Below are 19,476 nucleotides of genomic sequence, written 5' to 3'. Positions count from 1 at the left end.
TCTGTAGTAGTTCATGGAGACCTCACCTCACCTTACCCCACACTCTTGGAGCAATTACCCTGAAGGTAGACAAAACCTCCCTCTAATGGAAAGAGATAACGATGGTCTTTTGTAGTCGATGGCTCCTTATCATTTACTGAGCAGTAAAAGTTAACTACAACTCTATAACACATTCCAGAAACACAGGAACAGTTGAAAATTATGATTGCAGCACAGTACCAGAGACAAGATGGAGTGAATATGGCTCATAGATTGTCCAAATCTCTGCTTTGGGCCTCACCTCCAATTGTTAGACTGATGGAGAACTTGATAAATCAGACCCATCTTTCCTTTTTGATTTTTGAAAGTTTTGATTAGCTGACGTGGCATAATTTTGTGAATTCATATCCATTGGTTTCCATCATAATGTACATGGGGGATTATTGTAGCTCATGTGCTTTGAACAACAAATAACAAATAACATATCACGTAACAAAACTTGCCCTTTAAAAAGTGTTCTAACCATGTAGAAGGATTTGGGTTGTTCTGGGCAATAAATTAGCACTGTGATAGCATTGTGTATTTTATCTCTGGTATCGAAACTGTGACCATGGTAAGGGTAAAGTGGATTAACCAATATCTCAAATGGCACCAAAGATATAAACATAATAATGGATCAATTTTATGATATTTCAAAACCAAAAAGAATTAATTCCCTTTTCTCCAAGTTATTAACAATGTGTCCTCGACATGTGTCTAAATGCAGTCCTTTATATCAATATGCAGTCCTTTAGGTCAATGAAAATGTTCAAGGTTATTGCCAGATAATTGTTTTTCATTGTTAGTTTTACTAAAATAGAAAGTTCACAGTGTAAAAATAATTAATGATAATAAAATGAAAACATGGGGACCAAAAGGAACAGTGATAGCCTGATACAAGCCAGAAAAATGGAAATTAGGAATTAAAAAAGGGAAAGACTTTCTTTAAAGTCACAAGTAGGTTTTATTGTGGTTAAGCAGCATGAATGAGCATATTTTTATAAACCTGAGTGCATCTTAAGTGAACACATATCTGATGCTCCAGAAAGAAATACTGTCAAAAATTGCAATATGAAATGTTGGGAACACTCAGGAGTTACGTTTATCTATAGTTCAGATAAGTAGTCATGATTCTGTATATGCTCATTATCTTCATAGTTTGAAGTCTTGCATCGAGTACATGTTCATAAGGCATTGGAAAGTGACTGCAACACCTCAAAGTGTCACACCTTCAGAAGTATATTTGAAATGTTTATTTCCTGAAATGCAGTGTTTGTTTTAAAAAAAACTCATCAAATGAATGTGAGCTGCCTTAAACATTACTATAAGACTAATAAACTGACAATTACCTAGCAATTAAAAACAGCAATCAATAACCATAACAAATGTGAAATTGGTGAGAGTGAAATATCTCAAAGCTAACAAATGAAATTAAGTAAAGCCTTTCTGAAAGAAATGCAAATAGAAGGTAACAAGCAAATACATTTTTAAAACTTGAATTATTTTCCTAAAATCACTAAACTTAAGTAAAAGTTACTTCCACTCTAACAATAACCAAAACAATTTTGCCTTGCAAAGGCTTCCCTTTTATTTGAGGCCTGAAATCTAATGCCATTTTTCTGCAAATATTTCCCTCGCTCAAAACACACTGGACTACAAAGCTTTGTAACAAGTGAATACAAACCTCAAAGTCTTTAAACTCACCTGCAGGCAGTCACCAGGTTGCGAACGGGTTCCGTTCTTGAGCCTGTTTGGAAGCTGACGCACGATGCAGGGCAATCTAAGTAGCCGTGCGTGAGTACAGAAAATGTATTGAATGTAAATGCATTCCAGATCTTTAAAATTACACTTTGTACGGTATCACATTGTAACTGTGAGTGCTCCTAAGGGGCCCCATTTACTAAGGTTTCGATAGATAATGGATAAATATAGCACTTGTGAGGGTATGCACAGCTAGAGGCCAACAAAAATATAAGATAGTTGCCAAGACCTCCAATAGGAAATTAAGAAGAAACTTCTTCGCCCAAAGAGTGGTAAAAATGAAGAACTCACTAGCGCAGAAGAGTGGTTGAAGCAAACAATTTCAGAGCCCAATAGTTGGGGCTGCGGCTCACGGCCCATCTATTCAGGTGGCGATGGTGACGCCAGGACGAACACCAGGCAATGACTTCTGTCCCTGCACATTTATGAAGGAGAAGATGTATAGTTATAAGGTGGATTTAGATCGGAAAAGATGTGAGAAGGCTCCGATGGAGCATCAACATTACCATAGACCGTTTGAGCTGAATGGTTTGTTTCTGTATGTAGTCATTATAATTCTCAGCACTGGTGTTTGGAGAGTTCTCCCGGTGGGAAAGCCACATTACCAGTTGTTTTATGTTAGTCGTGTTTTCTTTTTCGTTGCTAAATTTAGACGACGTAATTAAAATTTGTGTTGGCTAATGTTAAAACATTAGAATTTCTCAGGTTATTCCAACTTAGTGAATCATTTTCTTTGATGTACTTGTCCAATTCTTAGAAATTTGACCAAAGACGCTAACTTTGTGACACAATCGCCTATGAAATTTTGCAATTAGCCTTTTTATGCTACAGAAAGTGGACGCATTTCAGATCTCAGCCTTCTGTGTCTTCTGTAGAAGTAAATTAGAATAAATCTTCAGCGACATGCTTTAACCGTTCATCCTCAGAGGAATTTGCATTACCACATGCCCTGTCCGTAGTTGTGCGATGTTTCTGTATTCCGTTTCTATATTTGATTAATTCACTACTCTGTGCAGAGACCAGGTACCTATAATTCATTTACACTTGCAGCACTTCTGAATCATGGAGCTTTGAACTTGTTAAACAAGATGAATAATATGCTGCTATTTAGTACAACACCGTTTATACATGACTGAGTCTGAATATTTTAGCTCGTACAAACAAAGCATCAGAACTTACCCTGGCTTGCGCCCCTTGTCTATGAAGCGCTGCAATTTTGTATAAGAACTGTCAAAATTCATATCACAAAGTGTGTTAGCATCACACGCTTTCTTTCACCTGCCTCGAGGAAGGCTTCAAAAATGAGGAAACATTTAGTACTGGCGGGAGCAATAATACATTTTTTTTTCGGATGGCACATAATCGGCACTACTTAACTATTTGCACCATTTCAGAGTTTCTCCAAATTACTGTCAGTGTGGCAGGTACTAAGCAGGATATTAAGTCCGTGTTTGCTAAAGCAATAAAAAAGACTCGCAGTGGTGCTGCAAGTGGATAGCACACACGAGGTTCCACGAGACGAGAAAAGTGTATTGGTCGGACCTTACGTGATTTTACAATCGCTGAAATGCACCGCGAACATCTTTTGGATACATGACTGCCTTGCGTACATGAACAATTCAGCTTGCGTACCAAGGTTAATATCATTCTTCAGTAACATTGATTGTATGATGGCTCAGCCAAATTATACCTGGTTTATAATAGATCTCCACAAACTATAACCTTGCGCGAATTCTTTCAGGTGAACATACTTCCACCAGAAGTTTTAGCATTAATCTGTTCGCTACAGATAGCATCGCTTATTGTGGTAAGAAGCAGAAACTCCGTTGTCTGCATGTTAGGTACTATGCAAACGAAATATGTTAACAGACAACAGTAACGCTAAACTATCAGTTTTGACGAATGATTCCGACAAACATCATTTTCTATGTTGCAGACGTCCGATGAGGGGACGGCTGTAGCTAATAATCTTTCATACTGTTCGTTATCATTTGTTTGCTGGTGGTCTAATTCCATTCTCAGTGTCACACTTCCTTAGATGTTTCAAACAGACCAGCGTAATTAATCATAAACAAATATCCCAACTGCAAGAAAGACACATAAGAAGTATTACAAACAACCAAGTGTATGTGCTCAGCATCATCAGAAAAGTAAAATACTGACAGGTTGAAATTGAGAAAAACGCTGGGTGTGTCGAAATAATTAAAATCCAGAGAGCTGGATTTGAATGGAACGTAAAGGATACTGTATACATATAATTAATTAATTACTGATACTACACTAACTGCAAAAAGAACACACACAGCTCCACATTCACGGAAGTAAAAGGCTTTGAACAATTAACTTTATTTCCTGGTCTTGTAACGACATCATGTGACGGTCTTCAGACTGGCAACATCACCGCCCCGGGAGGAGGGAACAACGTGAGGCGGAGGCCCCGCCCATTTCTCCCTGCCCAATGTCCGTGGAGCATGTCCGTTGGTCGAGCCTTCTGTCCATCAGGTCGGGTTGGAACGTGAACCTGGGATGTGCGATAGGCCGAGGCCAATGTCCCTCCCGGATCGCGGAGGAAGGGGGCGGGCTTCCGCTCGCGCTCCGGGCTCGGCGTGGGTTTGGTCTAAGCTGCAGTTTTGTGCAGCTCCTGGTTCTTGTGCAGACGTGTTATCCGATTGACAGGTGATGCATTGTAATAGTCCTTTCTTCAGCTCAGCTTTCGGTAACACAACAGCACTTCCTCACGTCCGAGACGACAAGCTTCCACATGGCAATTTCCAGCTACTGACAAAAGTCTCAGACATTGGGAAGTGTTGAGTAGTTTCTCTATTTACTGGTTTACATCAAACAGTAACAACAACAAAAAAACCCAAGAATCAGAAATGCCAGCAACAACTCTTCTGCCCTTTACTACTCCTGGTACAAGTCGGAAGTCGGTGAACAACAGCTCGGCATTAATCAACCGGCCCGCTTTTCGACTGACTGAGAAATTCCTGCTGCTCTTAGTTTTCAGTGGCTTCATCACTCTGTGTTTCGGTGCTATCTTCTTTTTACCGGATTCCTCCAAACTGCTCAGCGGGGTGTTTTTCCACACCCAGCCGGCTTCGGTTTCAGGAAGCGGACCGAAACTGGACAGCAGAGAGTTCGAGGCTGACAAGTTGAACAGGATTCGTGAGGACCACGAGAAGGCGCTTCGTGAAGCAAAGGATACCCTCCAGAAACTGCCCGAGGAAATTAAACGGGACATCAAAGAGCAGAAGGAAAAAGTTGCACAGGGTTCCGTGAATAAGGGGGATAAAACCCCGCGACTGCCTAATGTCGTCTTCCGTAAACCTGTGGGTGCAACAGGGCATGAACCTAACGACCCTGAAATACGCGAAAAACAAGCGAAGATAAAAGAGGTACGGGATGTTTCCAAATCACTGAATTATTGGTTTCCTTGCCACGCTTTTTTCTGTTTTTTGAAAGGGCTGTAGGTCTTCGCGGGGTTTTTGTGAACTTCATTCTGTTTTCCTTGCTGTCAGTCTCTCTCGGGTGTCTTCAGCGATCTTCTTTCTCCAGCTGCGTGCACCTTAGCTATCCACCTGGGAACTACTGATCCCGATGCAAGTCTCAAGTTACAAGCTATCACAGGAACACTGGAATGTCCATCGGATACATGGATAGAAGGAAAACAGTAGTTCAGTATTACATAGACGTTAAAACTATTAATGTGCAGAAATTCAAAAATATCAACCACAAATTGCTTCAATATAGCGCCTTAAATGTCACGATAAGGAAATTACTGCAGCAAGAGCTTATTTAAAGCCAGTACTTCAGATCACGTATAAATTAACATTGAAAGTGTTCATTACGTTGGACTTAAAGTTGATTGGAATAATTCTTGTCACAGATCAGTTTCTCCTTGAAATCAAATTAAAATGGAAAATGCATGCAATATTTTCCCCCCAGCCATGCAACATTTTAGTTTATATATAGTTTTGTTTTTCTTGACTTTTAAATTCAGTCATGAGCTGCATAGTTTGTGTCTGGTCCAACTCCGTTATGTTAAATTGGACTCAGTACTGAAAAGAGGGGATACGATTGTAAAATGTGGCAAATGTTGGAAATCTGAATTAAAAAAAATATAAATTGTTGGAAGTACTCGGGTTTGGCAGCAACTGTGGTGAGGGAAACAATTAACTTCAGCATTCGGCCTCCGTACTTTAGCAGTCATTATTCCTCTAAAACAACTTGGAGTCTGCATGTGGACAAAAGTGTAAATCCAAATGTTGTGGTCAGTGATTCTGCCTCCTCCAGAGGGTGCACTATTGAGGGCCCTGAGACTGCAAACATGGGAAAATCTGTGACATAGCACAACATTCCATTTTTAAGCTGTTATAACTATTTTAAAAAAGTTAGATCCTGTTGAATGAAGTGTGATGGTTTTTAAAATTCGAGGTTCTTTGTTCATAATGACTTTTTAATGCTCTCACTGATCTGGAAAGCTAACTTTTATATTTGTGGATTACCAAATTTCTTCATGAAAACAAAACCCACTTTTTTTTTGTTTCCATTACGTCTTTTTTTAAATTGAATCATTTATTTCAATACTTGAACATTTCAATCAAACGTTGAGGTATCAAGTGCTGTTTACTTCCTGGTTTATTGTCTAAAGGGATACGTCAATGTGATTGGCTGTTTATCTTGTATGCTAATATCACTGCAGTAAACGGAGAGAGGTTCTTGACTTCCCACCCGATTTTCAGGGGGTTTCCACTAATTTTGTGTGTTGATTTTTTTTTCTCAAGGTTACCAAAGAACACTTTTTTTTTTGCTCCTCAAACGCAAAACCAACTCAAACGTTTTCCAGTCAATAATCTTTTTCTAAAACTGAGGAATGGTTAGAGTCCCAGTTCCCATTTGTTGTTTCCTGAACCCTACCTAAATGTACACCTCTAACTTGAGGAATGGGTTGGGCTTGATGTGGTGGTCACTGATTAGCTTGATTTGGAGATGCCGGTGTTGGACTGGGGTGTGCAAAGTTAAAGATCACACAACACCAGGTTATAGTCCAACAGGTTTAATTGGAAGCACACTAGCTCCTTCATCAGCGCCGCTCCGAAAGCTAGTGCTTCCAATTAAACCTGATGGACTATAACCTGGTGTTGTATGATTTTTTAACTGATTTAGCTTGCCATTGAAGATCGGCAACTTGAGGTAACTGGGAACCAAGATATTCTTCACTTAGAAGTGTAAAACAGCCAGATGAAATGTTATGTTTAAAAAGATAAGTTTTGTACCTCACAAGTAGACTTCCTTTTGGTGTTAGTGATAATAATAAAAGTAAATAAAGTCACCATAGTCTTGCCAGACTGTTAGCTTCTGTGGTGGTGGTTTAACCTTGGGGTTATCTTGTGTCAGGTGGGGGTGAGGGAGGTATAAAGGAGTCTTTCAGTGCAGTAATCAAACCCTCACTCTTGCCATCCCTTTAGATTGCAAACCAGCCATTGAATTAACTGACAATACAGTAGAACAAGTTGTAATTTTCTTTTTGGCCTAATCACTGATCCCTGTCAACCCATCACTGTCTGTCTCACTCCTTAAAACTTCATCCAGACAATCTGGTAATGGCTGCAGAGCCCTGTCCCTCACTTTCTCTTACCTCCATTTGATATTGCTTCTTCACTGCTTTTCCTGTGTCGTTCACGTTTGGTGTCATCCTCTGAGAGCATGTCCCTTTCTTATCCCAAAGCAATCAGTATTTAGCAAAATACTGTGCATGCTGGAAATAATCTGGAATAAAACCACAATTTTAAGAAATACTTTGCAGACCAAGTGATGTCAGTGGAGAATGAAATAGATTGGCCTTTCATTAGGACTCTGGAATTTCATTGACTTGAAATGTTAAATCTTGTCTTGATTTTCTTCATTGAATTGGGATTACATAGGAAGAGCAATTCTGGTTCCACAAACCTGCCTGTTAAAAATGGCTGCTTGTATTTCTGATCTTGTGCGGCAAGCTGGATTGGGAGTTGTTGGGGGGGGAAAAACTACCTTTTAGAAAGCTAAAGAAGTGGCAGGTTCTCAAAGTGGCAAAGATGGAAAGCTTGCCTGGGATTTGGGCACGGTGTTCAACGCTAAAATATCAAGGATTAAAGCAGAAAACACCTCTCCTTATCTCACGCCCTCATTCTTATTGCCCTATCCTTGCCAGACTATGACCTTGCACTCATCACTTGGCCTTCATACGTCTGATGACATCTCATGCCAATCTCCAATGGGTCTCTTTGTCCCATGTATCTACAATCATCCCCATGGCCCTTTGTAGCTCTTATGCCAACTGGCCGTTTAACTCTCAGAAAGTGAGGATTGCAGATGCTGGAGATCAGAGTCAAGCGTGTGGCCCTGGAAAAGCACAGCATGCCAAACAGAATCCGAAGAGTGGGAGAATCGATATTTCAGGCATAAGCCCTTCATCATTCAAATAGTCAGCTGCCTCTGAGTGCTATATACAAATGAATCACATTCCATTCCTCGAAAGTGAGTGCGTTGGGAGGCTGAGCTTACAATTCCTGACAAATTCCATCGTTTTTGCCACAGTGGAAAAGCTGTCCTTCCTGGTGAAAATGAGGCCTAAACCTGACTTCACACATGTTGCCTGACCTGCTGAGAATTTACTGCAAGTTATATACATAAACCCCAAAGCTGCTGCTTTGCTTACTGGAAGGATGTCCTGAAGTTCCATTGTGAATTCTGTCTAATCCCATGTTTATAGTTTGCTATTTCTTTCTTCAAGATTGGTACAGAGCAATTGTCCTGTGAAAGATCATTTCTGCATCTCGCATTTTAATAACTTTGCTTAATTACAACAAAAGTTTTGAAAATTGGTTTCAGCCAGCAGTATCTCTAGGGGCACTTACTAAGAAAAGGATTGCAGATTGATTTTCAAGATCAATCTGAAGTTCTTATGAACCGAAGTTAAACAAAATCTTAGTCATTTGAAGAGCACCAGTCTTTTTTTTTAATGTCAATTGCAGCTTATGTCAGTCAATCGTTATGATTTCCATTGCAATCAGATGTCAAATCAAGCAGGTAGCAGTTATTTTTACAATGGTTCTACAGAGGCTGTTGATTAAAGCTGTTTACAATGGGTGAAGTTTTAGCAACCTCTAAATTTACTGGTTTCGCTAATGTTTGCATTTGGCTAGTCACCTGCGCAAAGAACTTCTATTTGCATACCAGCCTCCTCTATACCCAATGTGGTGCCATCTTAGCAGATGTCTAAGTGAATATAATTTACGTTTGAATTGTGCAATGCTAAAAGACTGAGCCTGATTTAACGTCCTAAAGACTGCCATAATGGGGAAACAGCCTTGTGGTCTCCACTTGCTGATTGCATTTAGCTTCAATCATGTGAAGTGGGCTAGTTGGCTGCGTATGAGATCATTTCCCCAAATAATCATCAACAAATCAGTTAGAAGCTGCAGAAAAGAATTACAGGAATTTTGACTGCCTTGTATTTCCTTTTGAAGCAGTTTAGATCTTCTGCAAGTTCAAAGTTGTTCTTTTATTCTCTGACTGTGTCTTGTATCTTGGTATTCTGATGTTCATAAATTTAGTATTTTTTAGCTTGAATGCAGTTGTCTCACAGTATGATATATATTGTTGAAAGTCAATGGGCAAGTGTGATGTGCACTATACTTGGTCATTGATGACGTGTCGTGTTATTAGAGATTGTTTAGGCCTTTCTTGGGTTACAATTGATAGAACGCCTGGCCTAATAATTGAAACTGGTTTTGCTTTGAACAAAAATGAAACCAGCTGTGAGAGAGCCCAAACTATAACAAGTAGCCCAGAAACTTTGTTTATCGTTGCTTTTTTTTTTGTAACTTGTGCTGGGCTGCTTAGTTGGACAGAACCTGACAGTGGACGAGCACAGTGACCACTGAAGGTGGCTCTTTGCATTACGCCCAAAGTCCATGTTCATTGTTAAGAACATTTGTTTTCATCTTGAGAGTATACCTACTATTTATTACAGCAGGGTCCAGGCTGTGTCTGTCTGTCTTTCCTCAGTTGCATTCTAAAGAAACTTCAGTTTATTCTTAATTTTTCAGTCTGTAATAACAATGACTTGTATAACAGATTGTGCCTTTAGTGAAAGTAAATGTCCCAAGATGCTTCATACAGCTTTATAAAGCAAAAGATGTAATTAAATTCTGTCAGAAGGTAATGGATCTGATCACCAGTAGTTTGACCAAAGTATGTGAAAGTGAGGACTGCAGATGCTGGAGATCAGAGTCTTGATTAGAATGGTGCTGGAAAAGCACAGCAAGTCAGGCAGCATCCGAGGAGCAGGACAGTTTGACCAAAGTAGTTTGAGGAATGTCTTAAAGGAGTAATGTAAGGCATAAAGGTGTAGGGAAGGCATTCCATACCTTAAGTTCAACACAAATGGAGACATGGATGTCAGTTATGGACCACATAAATTGGAGATGCACAAGAGGTTAGAATTAGAGTACAGATATCTTGGAAGGTTACAGGACTGGAGAAGGGTAGAGTTAGTGAGGGAGATGAGGCTATACAGGCATTTGAAAACAATGATAATTCTTAAATCTTATTTAAAGATGAGCACAAGACCACTCCATAGTGGTGGTTGTCCTGTGGTTTTCTGCTCACCAGCAGGTTCACTTCAAAAATACTTTCCTGCTGCTGCCTCAAATTTGCACCCCTGCACTTTATCTCTGTATCGTGACTGGTAGTGGAATTTTCAGCCTTAAACCCTTGAAATTCTATCACTGTCTTTAACCATCGTTACATTGCTATATCCTTCAAAAGTATCCACTAACTTTATCTATCTAACTGTGCTTTTGGGTACCTCCATTAACTTGTTTTATACTTGGTAACAGTGACAGTTTCTGTACATTGCTCAGGGCTGTTTTATTGCCAGAAAGGCTGTAAAAATTGTGATTTGCACCATGTTTTTAATTTTGTCAATTTGTTTTTATAACTGGAGGGTTGAAATAGACAAAACCTTCAAAGTGAAAATCAATTATCTGTAATTTCAACCACAACAGCAATATCATCTTTATTTGAGGTTTATGTTGCGTTTTGTTTTGAAGGCGAGTGTACTGCTTTTACTTGATCAGGAACTCAATGTTTGCTTTGGAACATTTCCTCTTTTGGGAGGTACTGTTTCCTTTTGTTCTGCAGCAAGGGTTTTGGTGTATTAACTGGAAAGGTAATGCCAATGATGGCAGTTTTTTTTATGTTTGATTGAAGAGACATTCTTTCTTCAACAGTAATCAACATTAGGGTGTGTGAGGATTAAGTTGGGTTTCATTACACCTTAACATGACCCTGTCTTTGAAATAGTGTACCTTTCAATTTTTCAATTAATATTTACATCCAAAAAGTAACAGACCACTCAGCCCAATATTTTTATATTGATACTTATAATCCACAAGCCTTATGTGTGACCTTTATCATGATGTGATCCAGTAGTTTTTGTTTATCCTGCAGATTTACAATATATGTAACTGCTTTTATAATCAAGTTGATTGTTACAGCACAAAGTTTTTGAGTATTATTGATTTTTCTCTCACGCTCTCCCTTGCTGTCTCTCCCCCTCTCTCTCATTTTCCCCCCTACTCCTGTCCTTTCCTTTCACTGGCACCCATCCTGGGAAACTGATTGATGTCCATAGCTGGATAATTTGATCATGCATTCGCTGAAACATCAGTTAGCAGTACAGAGCAGCTCAGAGAGGGGATGTGCTCTGTGGACTGAGACTAGTCTCAGCAGTTAGTGCTTCCTTTTGTGGTGGCTGTTTGATAGTTCTACAGGGCTCAGTCTAGTGGTGTTACAGCAACCAGAATTCATCCACTTTGAGTCATAGAGAAATACTGCATGGAAACAGCTCATTCATGCGACCAGATGTCCTAAATTAATCTAGTCCCACTTGCCAGCATTTGGATATCCCTCTAAACCCTTTCTATTCATGTACTCCTCCATATGCCTTTTAAATGTTGTAATTGTACCAGCCTCCACCCCTTCCTCTGGCAGCTCATTCCATACACACTCCACCCCCTGCATGTTAAAGTTGCCCCTTAGGTCCCTTTTTAAATCTTTCATCTCTCACCTTAAGCCTATGCCCTCTAGTTTTGGACTCCCTTACCCTAGGGTGAAGATCTTGGCTATTCACCCTATCTATGCTCCCAATGATTTTATAAACCTCTCTAAGGTCACCCCTTAGCATCTAATGCTCCAGGGAAAATGACCCTAGTCTATTCAGCCTCTACCTATAGCTCAAACCCTCTAATCCTGAAAACATCCTTATAAATCTTTTCTGAATCCTTTCAAATTTCACAAAGTATTTCCTACAGCAGGGAGATCAGAATTGAACACAGTATTCCATAAGTGGCTGAACTAATGTTCTAACAGCTGTATGTAACCTTCTAAAGGAAATTCAATGGACACTCATGGTAATAAGCTTGCAGGGTTATGGGAGTAACCAGGAAATGGTTCTGACTGGATCTACAGAAAGCTGAATGGTCTCCTTCTGTACTGTAATGACTCTGAACTGCAAAACATTCAAATAATTCTGCCATCTCCTGTTATGATCCTGTTAGGGGTCATTGACATTGAGTGGGGAAATCTGAAGCCTTGTGAGTTCTGGGGGTTGAGAGTCTTTGACATTCCCTTCCGCAAAAGACAGTGGATGTAGAATCTTTGAATATTTTTAAGGTAGAAGTGGAAAGATTCTTGATTATCAAGAGGATGAAAAATTACTGGGGATGTGCAGGAATGTAGATTGAGGTTAAAATCAGATCAGTTATGATCTTATTGAATGGTGGAGCAGCCCTGATGGGCTGTTTGGCCAACTTTTGTTCCTTTTGGCCTGTGTTCACTCAAAGTAATTTAATGTAATAATTTGAAGATTACAGCTTCCTTGTCATTGCAATCCCTATCAGAGAAGTTGGTGACTCCTTGGACCTGGAGTTTCCATAGCAATATAATTGAGTTTAAGTTGTGCTGTGTAATGTTAAAATCAAAAATGAATGTTGCTTAAATCAGAAAGCACAGTTTTAGGTACTTTGTCCTTTTCTAGGCCAGAAATGCCACCTGAAGAACTCGATCACTGAATCATAGCTCCTTGTCAAAAGTAATGGCCTTCAGTTGGTTGATTGTTAAGCGAGGACTGACATTTCTGAGGCAGTGACTTTTATGCTTTTGTACAGGTTAATGCACAGTACAAATTGAACTCTACAACTATTGCTAAGGAAACAAAAAAAATCCTGTATTTCTGGGTTTTTTTGTATTAAACTAAGCAATAATTACTTGTATTAGGTCATTGCAGGTTTATGTTCAATAATTAGTCTTCGTCTGTGAAGTCAACAACTGCTGAGCTAAGTTGATCACTTATTTTGTCTGAGATGCAGATAACGAGTAGCTTTTATTTTAAAGTTGCAGGAAATCTATTGTTTGTATAAGTTTCCAAACATACTTCTGTTAAGGTATTATCATCTTTTAGAATATTTATTTTGAACAGAGTAGTTCCCGTGGCACGCCCTGATCATCATCAGATTAGGCCTTTCTGCTAGTTGCAGGTTTCAGATTAAAATAGTGTTAATAGTCGATAATGTCATATGAACATTGGATTGTTTTGTAATGAGTTTTGCAATTGGAAAAAACCCTAGCAGACTTGTTCTGGTGCAGGAATAATATGGACTTTACTGCATTTTCCATCATACCTTTGGATTTTAGAGTCATGGAGTTATACAGCACAGAAATAGTTTTTCGTGTCATTTGCAGACTGACCAACCATTCTCCTATCTTCACATCTAGATTATTTATATAAATGACAAAAAGCAGCGGACCCAGCACCGATCTTTGTGGCACAATGCTGGCTCAGGCCTCCAGTCTGAAAAACAACACTGCACCACCAGCCTCTCTCCAACCTTCAAGAAAAGTTTGTATCCAATTGGTTAGCTTCTCCCTGGACTCCTTATAATTTAACTTTGCTAATCAGTCTGCTATGTGGAACCTAATCAAATACTTTGCTGAGGTCCATATAGATAACATCTACTGCGCTCCTTCATCAATCTTCTTTGTCACCTCTTCAGAAAAGCTCAGTCAAGTTAGTGAGACATGATTTGCATGCACAAAACCATGTTGACTTTCCCTGATTAGCCCTTGCCTTTCTAAATGCATGTAAAAATACTGTCCCTTAGAACCCCCTCCAACAACTTACCCACCACTTACATCACGCTCATTAATCTGAAGACCCTTGGCTTTTCCTTAATACCTTTCTTAAATAATGGCACCAAATTAGCTGACTTTCAGTCTTTCTGCACCTCACCCAATGTTGTTGATGCTACAAATATCTCAGCAAGGGGCCTAGCCATCTCTTCCCTAGCTTCCCACAAAGTTCTTGGATACACCTAATCAGGTCCCAGTGATTTATCTGCCTTTGTGTGTTTTAAGACTTCCAGCACCTCCTTCTCTAATTTGGGGAAATAAATAGTAATGTCTTGAAAAGTGTCCAAGTTCACTAGCTTCCGTATTCTTCTCCATTGTAAATACTGGCACACGGTATTTGTTTACTATCTCGCCCATCTCTTCTCAAGCAAGTGAAAAAAATGCTAGATTTGATCATTTTAAATGAGAAAAAAAAGAATGTCATTGCGATATAATTCTTAAAAAAAAAAGCACGTCTTTATTTATAAAAAGTCACCAATTAAATGAAATCAAAATTAATATCTTCTCCATTTACTAGAAGGTAATCTTGGTTTAGGCATGATAGCTGAATAAAATATTTGTAGCAGTGACTAATGATATTGATGTTTGTCAAGTTTTGGTATTCGGTTATAAAATAACTCCTTATTTTGGTCTCCATAATGAACAGTTAGTGTTACCTAGCAGGCATTCACTCTTGTTTAGTTTTTTAATTAGGTCTGTCTGCCTCGGACCATTTTGTTTGTGTTAATGACCAAACAAATACGGAAGCTGTGTGTTTAATTAAATCATGGTCTTAATACGCAAGATCACCTGATCTGGTGATAACAGTGATCATGCACTCTACCCCTTGAGGGCAACATTTTTTTTCTGGGTTTGTGTGTCCATGCAATTACTCATCAGTTAACTTTAAGCTGTTTGGTAACTATTCATTTTGGAATTATTTCCTGCCTTCTAAATACATTGAAGTTAATAAAATAGAATATGCTTTGAAACCCCCCTCCCAACCCCCATCTTATGCACATTACAAATTTGTTTGTTTTAAAGTGCATAAACAAGTTACGTTAGCAGATACTGTTTGGTTTGTTTTTATCATGTACTAATGAGTCATGAATTTAGTTGTTTGGGTTTTGATACACTGAAAAAGTGTGTTGGCTGTTGTCTCTTGATTCCAGACGACGTCTACTGAAGTTTCTGCTGTGGGTCTTCATGTGATTTGAATTGGTTAATATTTTGACCCACTGGTCTTTGCAGTGAGATTTGAATACTGGCTTTGCTTCCTTTTCAGATCATCTTTGCCACTAGTGGGCTCCTTTATAAAGATATTGTGACTGAAAACATGATGCACAAATTGATGAATTGGCAGCAACCCCATTCCAGTTATTAATGTTACTGCTGCCTCAGTTCAACAGGAGCATCACTGTGTCATTGAAGTTTTTTTTCACCCTCCCCTAGACTGTTTAATTTGAGAGTTGAAAAAACAAGACCTGGCATGGGGAAATGATTTGCTGTTATCAGGACAGTGTCATAGAATCATAGAATCTCTACTGTGTGGAAGCAGGCTCTTTAGATTAGATTAGATTAGATTACTTACAGTGTGGAAACAGGCCCTTCGGCCCAACAAGTCCACACCGTCCCTCCAAAGAGCATCCCTACTCTATCCATGCAAATCTGCATAGCCCACATATACATGGATATTATAGGTAATTTGGCAGGGCCAATCCGCCTAACATGCATCTCTTTGAATTGTGGGAGGAAACCAGAACACCTGGAGGAAACCTACACAGACATGGGGAGAATGTGTAAATTCCTCGGGTGGAATTGAACTCTGGTCCCTGGCTTTGTGAGGCAAGAGTGAGCTATTATGCCATCCTAATATTGCTTTCTAATTTTTGGTGGATGATAGAAATTGCTGCATATTTTTGGGTCTGTATATGTAATTGAACTGATAGAAAATGGGGATCATAATATCATTATTGATTTACCACTTCACTGTTACATTCTGCCTAAATGGCAACTAGACGCTATCCTGAAGAATGAATTAAATTGGAATGAACAAGCTTATTCAGTTATTTATGCTTGAATTTTATTTGTTATTGATTTTTTTGCACTTGCCAACAAATTTGTTGTTGCATCATTCAGCTTGTCCCTCTTTGGGCAGTGTGCAATGGGCTTCTTGTTGGGCTTTCCCTCAGTGTCCCTCTGAAAGAGGATGAGGTGCACTAAAGGAAGGTAGGCCGATCAGGATGTGTTGTAACTACTAATACCCTGTGTCTTGATGTTTCTATACTACAGAGGCATAACTATAGAATGCTTGCAGTCCAGAAAATTGAATAAGAAGAACATTCAAGTCACATTAAAACAGCAATTTGGCTAATCCCACTCCTTTATCTAATCCCGAAGCCATACTTTTTTTTTACCTTTTAGTGCTTATCTAATGCCCTTTCAAAAATTAAGATTTAAATTGCCTCTAAATTAATGACACGTGGAGACATTGCATTTAATTTCAGATACACTTGTGTCTTTTTTAAAACATAATCTTCCACTTATTGTCTTTGTTTCCTTTGCCAATCACTTTAGATTTGTGATTCTCAACCTTAAGACAAATGGGAATAGTTTTTCTCTCTCTCTTCCTCATGATGAACATCTATCCAATCTCCTATCTACTTTCTAGTAAACGTTTGCAATTTATCCATATATCTGACATTCTTCCCTTTCTTGAAACATTTTGTGTGCATTTTCTAAAGTATTCATGTACTTTCTGAAATATAGTGATCTGAATTGGACACAATACTATACTTCAGGAAGAGCCAGTACTTGATATTATCATAACTTTACGGTCCCTGTCTAGACCAACACCCTCTATCCCTGCATTTCCCATGGCTAATCCTCCTTGCCCGCACGTCCCTGGATATTATGGAAAAATTTAGCGTGGCCAGTCTATCTGATCTGCATATTTTTGGGCCTGTTTCTATGCTGTAATTGTTTGCTCTTTTTAGGTTGAGAATCTGGATTCAGGACAGGCTTGGAGGGCCGAAAGACCTGTTATGCTGTAATTTTCCTTGTGCTTTTGTGGGAGGAAACCAGAGCACCTGGAGGAAACCCATGCAGACACTAGGCGATTGTGCAAACTCCACACACAGTTGCCCAAGGCTGGAATCAATCCTGGGTCCCTGGCACTGAGAGGCAGCAGCGCTGACCACTGAGCCAGTGTGCTACCCTGTAATGTGAGGTAATGACCCAATGACTGTATTTTTAAAAAATAAAACAATGGGATATCTGAATCAGACTAGACAGAAGTTGCTGGAGAAATTCAGCAGGTCTGGCAGCATCTGTGAAGGGAAAATAACATTCACATTTGGATCCCTGACCCTTATTCAGAGCTGGTGGCAGCTTGGAAAAGGTAGTATTTATGCAGATGATGGAATTTGGAGTGTAGGGGATGTTACAGAGAAGAGGAATGTGTGAGCAGTTAGGTTGAGATCGAGGGGGAGGGGGAGAGAATGGATCGACGAAGAGATTGTTCTTGGTGAACCAGGGAGATGATACACCAACTGAGTGACCACTTTGTAGAACCCTGACATTCTGTTTGTAAACAAGACCCTGAGCTTCCAGTTACCTGTTGCCACTGTCGCCTAGCTAACCTATCTGTCTCTGGCTTACTGTAGTGTTCCAGTGAAACTCAATGCAAGCTGGAAGAACAACACCTTCTGCTTTGGAGCTTACAGCCTTCAGGACTGTAACGATTGTTAACAATTTTAGACCATGACCACCTTTCTCCATGTCAATTTTCCACCCCCATACCCTGGACCCTGTAATAAAGTGGATAACTTTTAGTATAGAAAGCCCATTGTCACCTACTCATTGCTGCAATTATCACCTATCTTTCTTTAAAAATCCCTATGCCCATCTTCTGTTTTTCTTTCTCCCTGGGTTTCCCCCTCCACCTCTTCATCCGCTCTTTCCTCTGCTTTGCATCCCAGCCCCATCATCATAAACACCACCTTTTCCAAGCTGCTGTCAGTTCTGAAGGATAGGTACAGGACTTGCAACAATTAAAACTTTTTTTTTCTTCACAGCTGCTTCCAGACCTGCTGAGTTTCTCCAGCCATTCTCATACATTTGTATGTTTTAAGTTCATTCACATGAACTTGGCATAAGAACGCATAACAGGAGGAGGCATATGCCCTTAGAGCCAGGTCTACCATTTGATATGATCACGGCTGATCTTAACTCCACTCACCTACCTGCTCTGCATAATCTTTCAACCAATTACCAATTAAAAGTCTATCTCTTCCTTAACTTGACTCAACGTCCCACATCCACCATGCTCTGGGGTAGTGAATTCCATGGATTTACAACCCTTTTGAGAGATGTAATTTGTCCTCAAATCTGTTTTAAATCTGTTGCACCTTTTCATAAAACTACGACCTCTTGCTTTTGATTGCCCTCCCATGAGGAAATGAGCTGAAAATGTGTTGCTGGAAAAGCCCAGCAGGTCAGGCAGCATCCAAGGAATAAGAAATTCGATGTTTTGGGCATAAGCCCTTCATCAGGAATCACATGCCCGAAATGTCGAATTTCCTGTTCCTTGGATGCTGCCTGACCTGCTGTGCTTTTCCAGCAACAAATTTTCAGCTCTGATACTCCAGCATCTGCAGACCTCACTTTCTCCTCCCATGAGGAAATGTCCTTTATATGTCTACTTTGTCTCACAATCTCCTTTAGTATCTCCTATACCTTAATTAGATCGCCTCTGGTTCTACCAAACACTGGTGAAGAGAGGCCTAAACTGTTTAATCTTTATTCATAAACAAATCTCTCATCTCTGGAATAAATTTAGTGAACCTCTTCTGGACTGCCTTCAACCCCCCTCAAGTGCACAGACCAAATTTTGCACTATATTCCACATATGGTCTCACTTATGCCTTATACAGTGTACCGCAACGTTTGCCTATTTTTATACTTATTCCTTGAGTAGTAAATGCCAAAATTTCACCTGCCTTCCTTATTACCTGCAGACTAATTTTAATTAACTCACACACAAGGCTGCCGGATCCCTCTACCTTGAAGCATATTGAAGGTACACTCCATATAGATAATAACTTGGCTTTCTATTCCTCTGACCAAAATGGCTAAAATTGCATTTATCAACAGTAAACTTCACCTGCCAAATTTTGGCCACTTCACTTATCCATTTGTGGGTGTTGCTAGTTAGAACAGCATTTATTATACATCCCTGTGTGATGGTTTACCTTCTTGAGTCACTGCAGTTAGGCTGTCAGAATGTTCTCTCAGTGCTGCTAGGGAAAGATTTCAGGATTTTGACTTTGCAGGGGGATTCAGTTTAAGAGCTGTGAGGTTTATGCTGCAGCTCTGTAGTGCCCTGGTTAGACCACATTTGGAATATTGTGTTTAGTTCTGATCACCTCATTATAGGAAATATGTGGAAACTTTAGAGAAGGTGCAGAGGAGATTTACCAGGAT

General features: G+C 39.5%; 1 protein-coding gene across 1 annotated transcript in view; it reads left to right on the top strand.

Moving 5' to 3' along the window:
- Window positions 1-4,353: 4,353 nt before the first annotated feature.
- Window positions 4,354-19,476, top strand: part of man1a1 (mannosidase, alpha, class 1A, member 1) — a 468,823-nt gene continuing 453,700 nt past the window's right edge. The window contains exon 1 of the mRNA XM_060850868.1: window positions 4,354-5,174. Coding sequence (XP_060706851.1) covers window positions 4,656-5,174 — 519 coding nt within the window. The 5' untranslated portion in view covers window positions 4,354-4,655. The remainder of the gene's footprint in view (window positions 5,175-19,476) is intronic.

The sequence above is a fragment of the Hemiscyllium ocellatum genome, chromosome 3 (genome assembly GCF_020745735.1).
Source record: "Hemiscyllium ocellatum isolate sHemOce1 chromosome 3, sHemOce1.pat.X.cur, whole genome shotgun sequence".
In the NCBI taxonomy this organism is placed as follows: Eukaryota; Metazoa; Chordata; class Chondrichthyes; order Orectolobiformes; family Hemiscylliidae; genus Hemiscyllium; species Hemiscyllium ocellatum.
Note: the sequence above shows the minus strand (reverse complement) of the source record. Positions and strands in the feature narration are given on the sequence as shown.